A 17332-nucleotide genomic window follows, 5' to 3' on the forward strand; every position below is an offset into this window, starting at 1 on the left:
TTCTTGAGTACAGTGTTTTGCCCTGCAATAAGTAGAAATTCTGCCTGGCCCATAAGAAAAAGGATTTCAGGGTTGTATGTGATATATGTACTGTAACGGAGTCCAGAGGACCCCAAAAACCAGCAGCATTAGATATGCACCACAACACAGAATTACTTAAACAAAAGTAGTTTTTAATTTATTTGAACAAGAAAACAGAATTAAACTTTAATTTATTACTTAACCTACTTACTTAACCTACCTAACCTACTTAATCCCCCCCCCCCCCAATACTATGCGCAGGTGTGTGTAATGTATATTTAAGATTAGAAAAGTTCTTTGGATTACAGTCCAATCTCACTGGTTGAAGCCCATTGTTGTACTGTGCACAGAAGTTTAATTTACTGTGCACAGAAGAACATTAATAAAGCTCACCAGGCTTTGATGCTTAACAGGCAAATAGTTACCACTCAGGAGGGTTCATATTGGTTTTCTTTTGTTTCAGGACATCAGCACCTGATTCTTTGCTGATCAGTCTTGCTGACGAAACTTGCCCCCTTCAGGGTTCTCCAGATGATCCTCTTTCTTTCAGGTCACTTTTCAGACAGCCAGTCTTCTCCTTTGACCAGGCAGTCTTCCAAATGTTTGCCAGCTTTGTCTTTCTGGAACTGATTGCTGCCTCCTTTTTCTCTCACACCCTCCTTCTCAGAGCAAAACTGTTCTGTCTTCCTGCAAAAATCACATGCTCTCCCAGGCAAGCTGTATGCTACAACTTTATTGCTCTTTTTGCAAAAAAGTATTCTGCAAAAGTCCTGTAAATATTCTGTGTTTTAAAATGTTTGTGTGCAACTGGCTCTAATAATCCTTCCCAAAACACCTCTAAATACTCTGTCACAGTACTCTGATAATAAATTTGAACGTTGAACAATTAACAGCAGCCAAGTAACCTATCAAGACACTCGTCTTTGAGATGTGGGAGGGAGGCCCAGTATACATTCACAAATTTCTGCAGCTTCTTGCGGTTTTGAGCAGAGGAGTTCCTGGGAAGACACAGCATGCAGTTCTTTTCCGTTTCCTTCCACACATGCTGCCTGACCAGCTGAGTTCTTCCCATAGTTGCTTCTGCTCCAGATTCCAGAACATGCAGCCTCTTGCTGCATGTGGCTTCTCAATTCGTGGCTTCTCAATTTAATGCTTAATTTGTTAATTTAGACATATAGCACGATAACAGGCATCTCGCCATTCAATTACACCAAATTGACCTACAAACCCCGGAACAGTGGGAGGAAACTAGAGCCCCCAAGGAAACCCACGCAGACACAGGAAGAACCTTCAAACTTCTTACAGACAGCGCGGGACTTGAACCTGGTCCCGATCGCTGGCGCTGTAAAGGCGTTACGCTAGCTACTATATTAACCATGCCTATGAGCCATCTACTGTCGGTGCTCCCATTGTACCCTTCTCTGGATGCAGACTGGGAGATCGTTTCACTGAGCACCTTCGCTCTGTCCGCATCAGTCACAGGGATCTCCCAGTGGTCTAACACTTCAAATCCACGCCTCACTCCCACGCTGACATGTCTGTCCACAGCCTCGTGTACTGTCAAACCAAGACCACCCGTAAATTGGAGGAACAACACTTGATTTTCCATCTCCAGCCGGATGGTATTAACATCGGTTTCTGCTAGCCTGCTCCCTGTTCTCCCTCCCTCCCTTTCTCCCATCTCCTTTCCTCCAGCTCTTCACCCCCTTCCCTCTTCATTCACAGAACCATCCCCCTCCCTCCCCCATTTACTACCGTGCCCTCCCTACCTTATCCACCTAATACCTCTCTCCTGTGGGATGGTGCTCCTCGTTCTGCCTCTCCTCCCCCCCACCATTTTGTTCGGGCACTGCCAACATTTTGCTCAGAACCTGATAAAGGGCTCAGGCCCGAAACGTTGGTAATATAATTCTTATCTTTGCTCTATAAAGTACACTGTATGACCTGCTGAATTTCTCCAGTTTTTGTGTTTTTACTAATTTTGCTTTTATCAGATCTGATCAATGCTCTCCCTGGAATAAATGAGTTTAATTGGGTTGCCAGTGAGGTTCTAGGAGGTAATAATAGGCCATGTTTCTGTTCTAATTTCTCTATTACAAGTTCATTATGTATAGGGGAGACTTAGGACTCAATACTCATTGAGCAGACTGCACCCCGGTAAAGCCTCAACGCCACAAGTTTGCAAGTTCACATTTATTGTCCTGTGTGCCATGGTACAGTGAAAATGCTTGTTTTACATGCTATCCAGCAAGTCTATCCATATGCAAATACAGAGGATTAACACACAGTGCAGAGAGTCACAGTGAGAGGGCAGCTGGAACATTATCTTACCAGTGTGAGATTCATCCAGGAGTCTGATAGTTTGTGGGTAAAAAATAAGGCTTGAACCTGGGGATGCAGGATTTCAGACTCTTAATTTTCTTCCCGAGAGTGGCTGGTGGGCTTTACAAGGAAGGTATACCAGGTGTCTGTATCCCAGGCAAGAGTAGCAAACATCAGAGGACATCTGTACAAGGTGAGGGGAATTTAGGGTAGACGACAAAGGTAACTATTTTACACAGAGAGTAGTGGGTGCCTGGAGTGCATCACCAGGGGTGGTGGAAGAAGCTGGTACAATAGGGACATTTAAATGATTCTTAGGCAGGCACATGGATGCAAGAAAATTAGAGGGTTATGGGTGTGAGGTTGGGAGAGTTTAGTTTGTTGAGTAGGGGTTTATATGGGTTGGCACAACAGTGTGGGCCAAAGAACCTGTACTGTGCTGGAATGTTCTATGTTCTACAAAAGGGGCAATTTTAATTGGAAAAGTCTGCCAGCAGTTTTATTGTCGGCACAAACACAAAGCTACCAGCAGATGGAACTAACCTCAATCAGTGAAGTCCATGCCTAATTTTAAGTGCAGCCATTTCCTGTGACAGGAATTCCACTTTTCTGAAGGTCATGCTGCCCCAGAAATGAGAACCTCATCCTTAAAAGCTCACCACAGCGATAGATGATGGAGAGAAAATAGCTTCCAAATCCTTGAATTTGAATTGTACTGTGAAAAAAATCACATCAGCTATTCAAGACCTCTGACTCTCGCCTCTGCGTGAAGGTCAGAGGATCTGGCACTGACTGGAATGACAGGTTTGCATCTGAGCTAGGGATCAGAGGCTATCAGCAATTCCTGGCTAGACACTTCAACAGTCCGTCCAAGTGAACCAATCTGCAGGGGGCATCTACAGCAACTGATGCTCCTGTTGTGGTCTCCTCTACATTGGAGGGACTGGACGCAGACAGAGAGACAGCTTCATTGAGCACCTCAACTCTGTTGAGGTAGGGATCTCCCAGTGGCCACCCATTTCAATTCCCTGTCCCATATCCTTGCTGACATGTCTGTCCATGGTCTCGTGCACTGCCAGACTGAGGCCAGCCGCAAATTAGAGGAACGACATCTATCTTCCGTCTGGCCCCCCTCCAACTGAACGGCATTAACATTGAATTCTCCAGTTTCTGCTAAGCCCACCCTTGCTTCTTCTTCTCCCTGTTGCCTTTCCTCAAGTTCTCTCTCTCTCTCTCTCTTCCCTTTTCCACCTGCCTCCTTTCAAAGAGCAAAATCAATTCTCACCTTTCCACTTGTATCCATTTTAGCTGTTGGTCTGGACTCCTCCCCTCCTATTCTTCCCCCTTTCCCTCCCAGTCTTTATTCAGATGCCTGTCTGCTGTTTGAAGAAGGGCTGAGAACTGAAACATCGGTAATGTATCTTTACCTCCTATAGACACTGCAAGACCGACTGAGTTCTGCCTGCGTTTACTGTGTATTTTCAGTGTCTGCAGACTTTCGTGTTTCACTCCTCTCAATCCAAACACCCTGCATAGAAGGTGGGCTTCAAATTTACTGGTCCATGAAGGCCCTGTCATGGGGAAACTATTGCTTCCTCTGGTTTCATGGATTTGAATCCACATCCAAGACCATGCTCTAGAAATCATCATGTTGCACAAAGTGGTGTTTTATGGGTACAGGGAATTTCAGTGGGAGGGGCATCCCCTGAGAGGGCAGGGTCTTTCAGGTGAAAACTCAATGCTGGAGAAACTCAAAGGGTCAAACTGTGCACTTTATGTAGCAAAGAAAAAGAGATATAACCAACTTTTTTGGGCCTGAGCCCTTCATCAAGGTCTGAGCAAAATGTTGGCAGGCACCCGAACAGAATGGTGGGGAGGGGGAGGAGCACAGTCCCACAGGCAGGTAAAAGGTGGGAAGGAAGGGAGGGAGGGAGGGAATGGGGGGATGGCTCTGTAAATGAAGAGGGAAGGGGGTAGAGAGCTGGAGGAAAGAAGACAGAGGGCTGGGAAGAGAGGGAGAACGGGAAGTGGGCGAGCAGAAACCGGAGAAGTCAATGTTAATGCTACTCGGTTGGAGGGGGCCCAGACAGACACTTTGGTGTTGCTCCTCCAATCTATGGGTGGTCTTGGTGCAACAGTCCATCGGGCCATGGACAGCCACGTCAGCGCAAGTTTGAAGTGGTCGGCCACTAGGACAATGCGGACAGAGTGAAGGTGCTCAATGAAGCGATCACCCAGCCTGCACCCAGTCTCTCCACTGTAGAGAAACCCAGAGCACCCAAGGGGGCCAAGGTCAGGCCAAGTCATGATGCAGCGGGCAGGATTTAGGGCCGAGTGTCAGCATTGAGTGACAGATTCCCACTTGGGAGGCCTTGCTCCGGTGGGCGGAGTCTCTGCATTGATGACAGGTCCTCACTCGTCCGGCCTCGCTCCGGTGGGGATCTCAGCATTGAGTGACAAGCCTCGTTCTGGTGGGCGGGCTCTCAGCATTGAGTGACAGGACCCCTCGGCAGGCGTCGCTGTGGTGGGCGGGATCTCAGCGGTGAGTGACAGATCCATCTCGGTAGGCGGGACTCTGTCTCTGCAGAGGGCAGGGCCTTCACTGATTGGATGAAGCCGAAGGTATAAAAGCGGCCGGGCGCACCGTGCCTCGTCATTGTGCGCCGGCCTATCTCCCTCATTGGAGTTATGGCGTGCTACAAGCTGGTAATTGTGCGGCACGGCGAGAGCACCTGGAACCAGGAGAACCGCTTCTGCGGCTGGTTCGACGCCGACCTGAGCGAGAAGGGGCTGGGCGAGGCGACCCGCGGGGCGCAGGCCCTGAAGGAGGCCGGCTACGAGTTCGACGTGTGCTACACGTCGGTGCTGAAGCGGGCCATCCGCACCCTCTGGCTCATCCTGGACGGCATCGACCAGATGTGGCTGCCCGTCACCCGCACCTGGCGCCTCAACGAGCGCCACTACGGCGGCCTGACCGGCCTCAACAAGGCCGAGACCGCCGCCAAGCACGGCGAGGAGCAGGTCAAGGTCTGGCGCCGTTCCTACGACACCCCGCCGCCCCCCATGGACGAGCAGCATCCGTACTACAAGATCATCAGCAAGGTGGGGTTGGGGTGGACGGGAGGGGGGGTGGGCGCAGGCGGAGGCTGCACTGGTGGTGGGGGGTTTGACGTGAAGGGGCTGCATTGGTGGGGTGGGGGGCTGACCTCTGGGAGAAGTTGCACCTCCCTATCGTTTTCTGTCAGCTCATTGATTTTTTAAATATCTTTCTCTCAATGTAAAATAGAATCTAAATTTGAAATAACTAACTGCTGGTACTTTCCTTATTTTGCAACGCTCCCTCTGCTCTCTGCCTTTCCTGGTGAAACGTGCAGTTCCTCATGATGCCTGTGTGCTCATTCATTGAGTTACTGTCATGCACATTCTCTGAATTACTAACTCAGGACTACACCGTCCTTTCAATCAATTCCCTGTGATTGGATTCGAGAAATGTCCTTGGCCATGCTGCAACTGGCGATTCGTTGAGCATTTTAGTTTGTGGATTTGACTCTTCTCATTAACACTTGAGATTTTTCAAATGCTGTAAAAGTATTTTTTTAATCACAAATGTAGTTTTCGCAAAATGTCTTTGAAGCTACATTTAAACAATTATCCCAATAATATCACTAGTATAAAAATAATGTAAACTTTCTTTTACAATTCTGGCTATTATCTGAGGTTCTGTTTTTCAGCCTAATAGGTTCTAAGTTCCCTTGGCACGTTCAAGAGTGGGTAGCTCACTTGCCAGTATATTTCCCTTCAAATTGTAAACCTAGTCTTTGAATGTTGTCTTTGAGCTCTCATATACTTTTGTAACTGGCAAGATGTCCTTTAGTAGTATTCTTCTTCATAAATGAGGATTTGGCAGTTTGTATCGCAATTTTTTAGACATCAGCATGGTAACAGGCCCATTCAACCCTAAGCCCGTGCTGCCCAATTACATTCAATTAACCTACAGCCCATTTTGGAGTGGGAAGAAACCCACACACATGGGGTGAGCACACAGACATTATGGGGCTCAAACCCAGGTCGTTGATGCTGAAACTTTGGAGAACTGGCCAAAAAATCCAAATTGAATGAAAATGCCACTTGATCTTTCTTCAACTGGTATTATTTCACTGAGAGCTGGCTGGGGTGATGGGGATGATGGATGGTTCTATCTGGTGTCTAGATCAACATTTATCTCTGAAGCTGATTCACATGAAAAAATAATCCTGTTTTTTTTTGTGGCTGAAGACTGTGGAAATTGTCGTTTAATCTACGTAATAATTTGACTGTTTCCAAAACTATATAAACTGTTGAAAGTATTTGTATGGTAAACTGATTTGGGATGTTCCGCAGTCATGCAAGTTTCCATGTCAATGTCTTTTATCTGTTGTGATTAGATACTGGTAGTAAAACACAAAAGCCTGGAGACAGTGATTGAAGTAAAAACACAATGCTGGAGAAACTCAGCAGCTTTTGGGCTTGAGCCCTTCAATGTAGGCAGACATATTGCTCGTACTTTGATGAAAGACTCTAGCCCGAAATGTTGGTTATGTATCTTTATCATTGCTACCTAAAGTGATTAGATACTGAATGAATTTATTGTTTCTTGAAGTTGGAGCTTTGTAAATTATAATTATATTTTAAATATTGACACTGTCTTGGAGCTTATTAAACTATCAAAAATTTCTGTTCATAGGCAAGGCGCTACGAAGGACTGAAAGATAATGAACTACCAACATGCGAGAGTCTGAAGGATACAATCGCACGAGCCTTGCCCTTCTGGAATGAAGTGATTGCACCCCAGATTAAGACAGGGAAGCGTGTCCTGATTGCAGCCCATGGAAACAGTCTGCGCGGGATCGTCAAGCATCTACAGGGTAAGAAGTGTGTGTGCTTACAAAGGTAGCATGCCCCAGGCTGTGCAGAGAGCTGGATTGTACTCGAGATTCGTGAAATCGTTCTGTACTTTTGGCTCACCCAGTTGCAACGCCTGCCTCTGAGTTGGAATTTTGTGGCTCCAGGTTCCACATCGGAGACGTGAAGGCTGATTTTTAAATTTAGACCTACAACGTGGTAACAGGCCCATGCTGGCCAATTACACCCAGTTAACCTACAACCCTCGGCACATTTTGATGCTGTGTGGAAGTGAGGGAATGCAATGCTGTCAAAGGTGTGGAAGTTCTTAGGGGAATATATCCACAGTCAGTAGCTCTGCAGTCCTTTACTTTGGGGACCTTTGTGCAAATGTTCGGCAGTAAGCTTTCATTACTTTCACGAGTCTACATCATTCTGGATATTCAGGTGGCAATTTATTAAAAAAAACCCAAGATGACTATTTGTTTCCTCTCCCAAAAATGCAGCCCTACCACAAATCTAATTTATCACCGATCAAACATGAAGCACTCCAGATCAAGTTGGACTCTACCATATTGGTCTGCCTAAGGAATTCCAAGACATCCTGAAGGGGCAGAACGGTTAGCGCAGCGCTGTTAATGCACCTGCGATGGCACCGGGGTTCATATCCTGCACTTCTTGTAAGGAATTTGCACACTTTCCCTGTGTCTGCATTGGTTTTCCCCAGGGGCTCCATCCATCAAAAAATAAAATGGGCGTTGTAGGTCAATTGGGTGGCATGGGCTGAAAGGGGCTATGTCTTAAATTTAAATTTGAGTGAAATCGAAAGCAAGGTGAGTTGTGCCATTTGTAAGGACACTTACTAAACATCACTATGGGTAAATACTTTGTTGATACAAATCTATGAGGTGCAGATTGGATACCAGAGAGTAGAACCAAATTGGGGGTGGCCTCCCACAATCTTCACCCTTGTTTTTTTTTAGGGTGGGAGGAAAGTTGAGGAAGCCCATGCAGATACAGAGAAAACATACAAACTCCTTACAGTGCTAGATTTGACCCCGGTCACTGATGTTGTGACCGTGTTGCGCTAACTGCTATACTATTCCAGTGGTGGTCTGACTGCATTACTGGTTCTGTGACAGAGAGAAAGGTTCGATCCAACTTTTGCTCTTTCAGAATTAGTCTCTCCCTTGATAGAGGGCAAGGGCATAGTGCAACAAAAGATGCAGCAGGTAGGATTTGTTACAAAAATCTCATTTGGCTAACCAGTGTCCTTTCAGGAAGGAAACCTGGCCTTTTCTGATCTCACTCTAGTCATTGATTTGAAACTTGCAAGAGATATAGACCTGAATTTTCAGGTCACATGTGCTAATGCCAGTCATTGGAAAATCATGGCCCTTAAACCCATTTTTAAGGTAGATGAAATCCCACTGTATCAAGTGTTCAGAGATTGTAACCTGCTCCTATGAAGAAGCAGCTGAGAAGGTGTTGGTTACAATTGACATTTGAACAACATTTGGTTAACCCTGGGTCAGAATTGGGAGTTGGCTGGAGACCAGAAGCAGTGCAGTTCATGGTCTCTAGTTACTTGGAGCAAGCCTCTGGAAGTTCAAATGTCAATTGTAACCAACAATGAGCCTCTTTTACAGTTTATTCTAATGTTATACACTGGCATATAAGGACGATTCTCGAAACTTAAAATGTCTCAGTTGGATCGCCTTATACGCCAGGTCTAAAATCTGATCCTTGACAGCAAAGCCTGAACACCACTACCATCTTCCCCGACTCTTCTGTCCCAGTCAGGCCCTCGTTGCAACACAACACCTCCACGCCATTGCCTCGGTCAGGAGCTCAGTGCAACCCGACTAACCTCCAGGCAAGTGCCCTGGTCAGGCTCTCAGCGCGCCTTCCTCACACTGACAATCCGGCTCACCTCCATGCAAATGGCCACAGCGAAAAAGTCTCAGCGCTCCCCCGTGGGGTCCATCGACCCAGTCCGACTGCTGTCAGCTCTGTACAGGACTTAAACAACCTGTTACAGAAGCTGAAGGTGGTTTGTTAAAATATACTAATAAAATGAAAACCTTTACAGGGTAATTTGATATTTAAAATATTATGACAGCATCACTCCACTGGTCAGTGCCAAACTAGAGGGTCATCCTTTATAAACGTTATAGCTCAGAACCTACATTTTAGGTGTAAAATCCGGGGGAGGTGGTTGTTCTATACACTGGCATATACTGTATTTAAACTGGCAAGTGCAAGAATAAACTTGTGCTGCTGTTAAGGTTTGCTAACCAAGCTTATTAAATAATTAAGCCACGAGCATGTTCTTTAGATCTCTATATCCAAATAATGTTACTGTTTCCTAATGACTTGGTGTCCAAGTTCTCCTGTTAACTAGGCGATATATTACTGTTTCGGGCATTACTGTAGGATCCCACTACCAGACTGAAAGTAAAACAGAAACACTGCCCTCAGATGCTCTCTGACCTCCTGGAAATCTCCAGCATTTTCTGTTTCTATTTCCAGTCTTAACCGTTAATTTTTTTGCCCTCCCCAAACTGCACGGAAGATCCTGCAGTTGATTTCAGTAACATGAGTGAGAAGAAATGAGCAAGATGTGTCTTGTTCGTGTAACAGATGCAAGGCCTGGAGAAGAGCCATCACAAACATTAGGTTGCTGGGTGTTATCTAGTTTTCTGAGTTATCGTTCCTGAATTGTGAATCAATTAATCCCACTGACCATGCTAGATATAAGACATGAGGTGCAGATGGAGTGATGCTTTCCATTGGTTAAATTTGCCTGCAAATACACTTCAAAGATGATGTGTGGAAACATTTGATGGGGGTGCCATGCATAGAGGCTAGGGTATTAAATGAAATTTGGAATATATTAGAATGTCTTCTTTCAAAGTACTATAAGCCTTTATCATTTCATTCCACTTTGGAGTGTAATTACTATAACAATATGGGGAATAAAGCAACCAAACAATGCATGGTGAACTCCCAGTAATGTAAAAAACTACCAGATAGACAGGACCGTTTACAATAACCCCCCCCCACAACTTGTGATTCAGTCAGAACCCTTGGAAATATCCATACCTGAGATGTTTGCTGGAGGGGAATGCTGTTATGCTGGGAGCCCATTGTGAATTAATGACCCTCTGGTCCTCCCCCAACAAAGATTCACCCCACAGGAGGGAAAGACACTGAACCCGTCTTGGGCAAGTGGAGGGGTCAGTAGTGTGACCACTTGGCACTGAGATGTAGGCTCGGCTGCACAGTAAGTATTGACTGTTACTAGAGACTAGCAGCACCTGCTCCCTGAGTTTACAGATCACCCAGATCCAGTGGCCACACAAAATATAGAAGTAGTAGGCCCTTGAGTCCACTCTGCCACTCTATCATAGGCTGCTCTATCCTCCCATTCATAGCCCTTGATGCCCTGATTAATCAAATACATGTCAATCACTGCCTTAAATACACCCAACGACTTCATTTCCACAGATGCCCATGCAACAAGTTCCACTGACTTGTGAGCCTCTTGGCTAAAGAAATTCTTCCATCTGTTTTAAATTGATGTGATTTTTATCCTGGTCTTGTCCTCGACTCCCCTACCATGGGAAACAACCTTGCCATGTCACTCTCTCCAGGCCTGTCAACGTTTGAAATGTCTCTATTAAGGTCCACCCCCCTCATCCTCTGTACTCCCAACAAATACAGTCTCCTCATCAGTACCTACTGATGACAAAGACAAACATTGTCTTTGTTTGGCTGAAGAGCTCTGACCAGAGATTTTACCTTTGATCTTGTTACCATCAAGGGTTTGGAGGGAAGAAGTTCCTAGTGTGGCAGCATTGTCTGTTGTGCATTTCTCACACATTTTGTTGGTTGTCTTTCCTGGGGAAAATATCTTGGGTTTTTTCTGCAAGGCACCAGTGCATAAGGGGAATAAATCTTGTCCCTTATTCTCTGAGTACCCTGGAATATTTTATACTGCATAAAAATACAGTGAATTGAACGTCATTTGAAAGAAGGGCACTCAAGAGCATTATATCCTCAATACTGTACCAGCATTGTTAGCCAGGAAATTTGTGGCATCATCCCAGGAGTGACACCAGCAATAAATGTGGATCAGGTGTGTATCTCACCAATGAGCCAATTGAAAAAGTCTCCATCAGCAGGGAGGGCTGGTGAGATGTCTACTGTATAGTGGAGAGTTCTCAAGCATCCTGTGAACTGGATTTGTCAGATTTATTCTCAGAGTACATAGGTTACATACAACCTTGAGATTCTTTTTTTCCTGCAGGCCAGGCAGAATTACCTCTTATTGGTAGAGCACAATGTACACATGTAAACAAGAAGAAATGTAAACAAATTGCAATACAGAGGGGAAAAAAATCAATAAAGTACAAAGGTAAGAGGCCTTAAATGGGTCTCTGATTGAGTTTGTTGAGGGGTCTGATGGAGGGTGAGCAGCTATTCCTGAACCTGGTGATGAGTCTTGTGGCACCGATACCTCTTTCCTGGTGGCAGCAGCGTTCCCCATAGATGTTGATGGTGGGGAGGGTTTTGCCTATGACGTCCTGGGCTGTGTCCACTACCTTTTACATGGCTTTACACTCAGGGGTATTGGTGACCCCACTCCAGTCCCTGTCCAGACTCACCAGTTGCCCTAATTCCTCTGTTGCAATGCTAACTTGATTTCCAAACCACTTCATTGGGACATGTTGAAATGGAGGAATGTCTAGAAAGATCTTATTTTAACAGACTTTATTTTCATTCTCTCCAACACCATAGGGTTTCACTTAATGCTCTGCTTTTAGCTCTTCAGCTTTCTTGTGTGTGAACATGGGTACTGAGATGGGTGCAGTTTGACAGAGGAGAGTATAACCCTGTCCCTGCCTTGTTGATGTCATAGTCGTGCAGATCTGAGCCAAAGGCCTCATTTGTCACTGTGACACATTGTTGGCCTTGGAAAATGTGATAATCAGTTATTTTAAAACCATTGAAATTTTATTTTTTAATTCAATTTTAACTTAAATTTAATTTAAACATACAGCATGGTAACAGGCCCTTCCGACCCATGAGCCCGTGCCACCCAATTAACCCATAAATTCCATACATTTTGAAAGACGGGAGGAAACAGGAACACCCGGAGGAAACTCATATAGACACAGCAAGAATATACAAACTCCTTACACAGTGTGGGATTCAAATCTGGGATGCTGGTGCTGTAATAGCATTGCTGACCATACCAATTTTTTAAAAATCATATCTATTCACTAATAACATTTTAAATACATTTAACCAATAAAAATTAATATTGCTTAAAATAGAAAAACTGCTCAGCTGACAAGTCAGTTAATTAAAATGTGCCAGTGGGGTGTCCCTCATATCGGATGGATTGGTAATCCCATTGAGATGGATAAACATTGATACTACCCAGAGCTGCCAGTACACAGAAGTGTTGTTTGGGCAGAGTGGGAAGTTAGCTGGGTCCTCACTTCTATACTGCAGTGCCCTGTCACATGAAGTGCTGGCTTGTGAACAGGACCCTGCCAGCTGTTCTTTCAAGCCAGCTGAGAACTTTTCACCCACCTGAGTTGATTCCCATCTCCCCACACTGTCTTTGGCCTCCTTACTGGGTTCTTTTCACAAAATTCTGGGACACAAAAGGCCATAAAGAACGTGGTATTCTGATGTGGGTATATGGAATGTCATAGAAGCAATTACAGTAGTAGAAGCAATTACAATTGTAATATTTGAGACATTTAGACATGTATATGGAGAGAAGTAAAACTAGAGTCTGCAGACACTGTGGTTAAAGTCAAAACACAACTGGAGAAACTCAGCAGGTCACACAGTGTCTTTTATACAGCAAAGATAAAGATACATGACCAACGTTTCAGGGTTTCAAGGTACGAAAAAATTTCTGCAGACATTTGGGGGAGCAGGGGGGAGTCCCACAGGCAGGAGATAATGAGGAGCAAACGGAGCTGTGGAAGGAGAGGGAATGGAATTGAAAGAATGCTTGCAGAAACAGAAGTTAATATCTGCTTGGAGAATGCCCAGGCAGAGAATTGCATTGGAAAGGTTTAAAGGGATATAGACTGAACACTGGTCAGGGTCAATGATGTTGGTGAGGACAAGTTGAGAAAGGGAGGTATGACATTATATGACCTAACATCCAGTTGCGCTGAAAAGTCACAAATCTTCATAGATGATGATTGACCTGATTGAGTATTTGTTGCTTTTCCTGCTTGTATTTAAAACATCTTTCTTTGGGATTTTGCTGCGCGAAGGACTTTGATGCAGTCTTCTAGTCTCCGGTACATCATTACAGGAAGTGCCAGTCAGAGGTACAGTGCAACTCTGATTATCTATGTCGGATAAACCTTTTTTTGGAGAGTTGGTCATATTTTAAAAACAGCCCAGTAGCAACAGCAAATTACTTGTATCAATGTTTAAACAACAAGGGAAGGCTTATTAACCATTAAAATAATATCTCACCAAAAAATGCTGGCCACCTCCAATCACTGAGACCTCCCCACCACAGCACTGCTGCTGCTAAATCCCTGGGGAGCCTCCCTGGGCCGGTGGAACACTCGCTGGTGAGTCAGCAGGTTTCTGTCTCCTTGGTCACTAGGGCTCCCAACCCTGATGCCCGAGTCCCAATTCCAAATCCTCTCCCGCTGGGCCTACTGCACTCGCACACGGCGAGGGTTTGGAGTTGGGAGCTCCACCGTGCCAAGGAGGGAGGGGAGGAGATAGGAGGGAAGGAGAGGGAGTACCACTGAACCCAGGAGTCCGCTCTCCTTGATGATGCTGTGATGAGGGATTCTTCTGACTGCTTGCTGCTGGGAGACATTGGTACGCAGTTTGAGAGGGAGAGTTGGAATTAAAAGTCACCAGGAGAAGGTCAAGAAGAAATGGAAAGAGGGAAGGAGATCTATGAAATGAGGACAATCGTCATTCTAATTTCAGTTGAGTGAAATTTTTTTCAACCTGTTGTCATTTTGGCTCTGAAAACATTTTGGATAAATAAGGATTTCTGATATCCTCAATTTTTAAAAAAATTCAGATAAATAAGGATCCTGAAGAATCAGATTTTGGATAATCAGAATTGCACTGTAGGACCGGGTTTCTAAATGATTGATGGTGGGGTCCTGGACTGATTTTGTACACGTCTCTCTAGCATCTTAGCCTAGGTATTGGACCTTGAGCAGAGATGAGGACAGATGATGAGTTTTCATTTTTTTTCCCCCACTCAAAACTGTTTCTCCTAGATGTTGACAGATAAATTGCTCATTCAGCTGTAGCGAGTTTTTTGCCATTGCTGGGAACTTTTAGATTGAATTGACCAACTCTTTCTTAAGATTCCACTTCTCTCATCCCAGGCCACTTATTTAATCTCATTTGAAGCTCTCCCTGTGTGGGGAGCTGCAGGAGTTGAGCAGCAAAGTCTCCTCAGAAGACCCCTGACCTTTACAAAGCAGGTCTCCAATCTCGAGTTACGCAGTTCGGGTTGTCAGCTTCACCCGAGTATTTTTAGCATCAGCTGCGGCTGGGTCAGGAGAGGAGGATGGAAATGGTCACAGTGACATTAATAGTAACTTGACCCTCAAACTTTATCTCACACACATAAAAAGTAATATTGAGGTCATGAAATTGGATTCAGTGGTAATGGGCCAGGTTTTATGTTTTAAAAGACCTCTCTCTTCCTGGGCATCCTTTTGCTGCCCCATTTTTATCCTTCAGGAGTCTTCAAGGTTGTTTTCCTCACCCTCTGGCTTGAATTTTTGGGCATTATTTTCAAATTCACTCTGTATTGCAGTTTGTTTACAGCTCTTTATTTCTTTGCATGAGTACATTGAGCAGTTTTTTTGCACTAAAGTGATAAATTCTGCCCCGAAGCAGGAAAGTATCTCGGAGCTGTGTGTGATGCCATGTATCCCAGGTATCTTGCACGTATAGGAATTAGTAGATGCCAAGTGAATTTTCTGGTTGCTTGAGAATGCGTGTTGTGTGGATTGGCGAACTAATGGCAAGGTGTGCCAATTTTAAACTTTTAACAATTTATTTTCCTTTGTTTGCCAATGGCTTGAATTCCAGGTACGAGGGGGTTCTACTGTAGTTTGAATGAGAAAGCCCATTTTGTGGACCAAGATGTGCATTAGCAGCTCATCGCTTAAACATCTGCCCATGGGAATGTCCTGAAGCCAAGGACTTTGATTCTCAAGTGTGGGTACCCAGCCTGATCCTGAATTTGTTGCTCTCTTTTCAGGGTTGACGGAAGCTGAAATCATGGAACTCAACCTGCCGACAGGCATCCCAATCGTTTTTGAGCTGGATGCTAACCTGAAACCCACCAAGCCCATGCAGTTCCTGGGAGACGAGGCGACAGTGAAGGCAGCCATGGAGGCAGTAGCATCTCAAGGAAAGGCAAAGAAGTGAACCTGGGAGAATGCATCCAACAAGCAGCTGATAGCAACACATTGGGCCTGGAGAAAATAATGAACCTGGTTTTTGTAAGATGTTACTGTAAACTGTTATTTATCATGAAATTAGAACTGCTTTTATCTCTATTATTAAGCAACATCCAACTAATAGAAAAATGCACCTGAATCACTTCACTGTCAGAAATGAGATGGTCCACGATGCTGGAGAAACTCAGGTCAAACAGGGTACTTTACATTGCAAAGATACATAACCTATGTTTCAAGTCTGAGCCTTCATCAAGGCATAAGCCAAGTGGTGGTGTGCACCCAAACAAAATGGTGGGGGAAAGGGGTGGGAGAAGCACAGATCCACAGGAAAGAGGTAATAGGTGGATAAGGGAGGGAGTGCATCAGAAATAGGTCTGAATGGAGAGTTGGAGGAAAGGAGAGGGATTGGGGAAAGAAAAAAATTGGAGCTCTATGTTAATGCCATCTGATTGGAAGTACCCAGATAGAATATTATGCACGAGGCCATAGACTCACTTCAGCACGCGAGTGGGGTGCAGAATGGAAATGGTTGGCAATTGCAAGACCCCTGTCACTGATGTGGACAGAGCGGTGGTGTTGGTTTAATATCAACTTAAACATGCAGGACACCTTTTGGGGTTGGAGTCTCTTGTCAGAAATTGTAATACTGTGGTGAATGTCTGCCAAGCTGCCTGTTTCCCCTCTGGCGAGCCTTGCTGTACTAACATTGGCTGTGCATTATCTCTACTGTTAAGGATACTCCCCTTGGATATAACTGTATATGCTCCTATTGTCTTTCATTATTGTACCATGAGTTTCTGCTAATAAAAACTATGATTATTGTTTGACCACATTGTCTTTGTCTACTTCATCAACTGGCACTTCAATTTTCCTTACTGTAATTGACGAATATTCCAGGTTTCCCTTTGTCTTGTCAGTGTCTGTCATTAAATCACTTGACAGAATTTTCAGCATTTTTGGTTTTCCCAATTACATTCATACTGATAGAGGCTCAGCATTCATGAGCACTGAACTGCGGCGAGCCCTGCTATGAAAGGGGATTGCCACGAGCTACAACTCGCAGGTCTTTGTGTACTGCAACAAATCAAACACCTCATGAACATATGTTTGCCTTTCCTCGGAAATCAGGAACTGTGATGGACTGGCCAGCTTGTTTTATCTGAGCCTGAACCGTGCTGCTGAAGAGCCATGCTCGGGTATGTAAAACAGACCCCCTCGTCCAACCAGTTCAGCTACTGTATACTAACCCCAACTACACTCATGTTAAATTCCCAGACGGAAGTACTGACACTGTACCCCTAAGAGATCTGGCCTCGCCTGGTTTGCCCCTTCCTCATACCCCTATTCAGAGGGAGCCTGAGAGGTTGGACTCACCCCCCGAACCTGTGATCCCTAGTCATCTTTCAGATGGCTATTTTGAGGCTCCAGTGCCTCACGCTGGCGATTCTGGAGCAGGTCTAGAAGTCAGTCCTTCCCACATGACAGACCTGTACCAGTTCCCAAGGTCGCAAAGGAGCCACCTGTTTTGAGACAAAGCACCAAAATTCGTAAACAACCTGATAGGCTGACATATTCATAAAACATCTCATTATATTTCGATTATTTGTGAGATACTG

General features: G+C 44.9%; 1 protein-coding gene across 1 annotated transcript; it reads left to right on the forward strand.

The window, feature by feature from the left end:
• Nucleotides 1-4979: 4979 nt before the first annotated feature.
• On the forward strand, nucleotides 4980-16543 carry LOC138753984 (phosphoglycerate mutase 2-like). The gene is made up of 3 exons (XM_069917656.1): nucleotides 4980-5445; nucleotides 7067-7247; nucleotides 15515-16543. The coding sequence occupies exons 1-3, from the start codon at nucleotides 5032-5034 to the stop codon at nucleotides 15682-15684; spliced, it is 765 nt and encodes a 254-aa protein (XP_069773757.1). The 5' UTR covers nucleotides 4980-5031; the 3' UTR covers nucleotides 15685-16543.
• Nucleotides 16544-17332: the final 789 nt, after the last annotated feature.

The sequence above is a fragment of the Narcine bancroftii genome, chromosome 2 (genome assembly GCF_036971445.1).
Source record: "Narcine bancroftii isolate sNarBan1 chromosome 2, sNarBan1.hap1, whole genome shotgun sequence".
Taxonomy (NCBI): Eukaryota; Metazoa; Chordata; class Chondrichthyes; order Torpediniformes; family Narcinidae; genus Narcine; species Narcine bancroftii.

Bases quoted from the DNA above. Each gene is read 5' to 3' on its own strand.
- LOC138753984 (XM_069917656.1), top strand. From the start codon at position 5,032: ATGGCGTGCTACAAGCTGGTAATTGTGCGGCACGGCGAGAGCACCTGG. The intron at 5,446-7,066 runs GTGGGGTTGGGG...TTCTGTTCATAG, and splicing joins ACTACAAGATCATCAGCAAG to GCAAGGCGCTACGAAGGACT. The intron at 7,248-15,514 runs GTAAGAAGTGTG...CTCTCTTTTCAG, and splicing joins GATCGTCAAGCATCTACAGG to GGTTGACGGAAGCTGAAATC.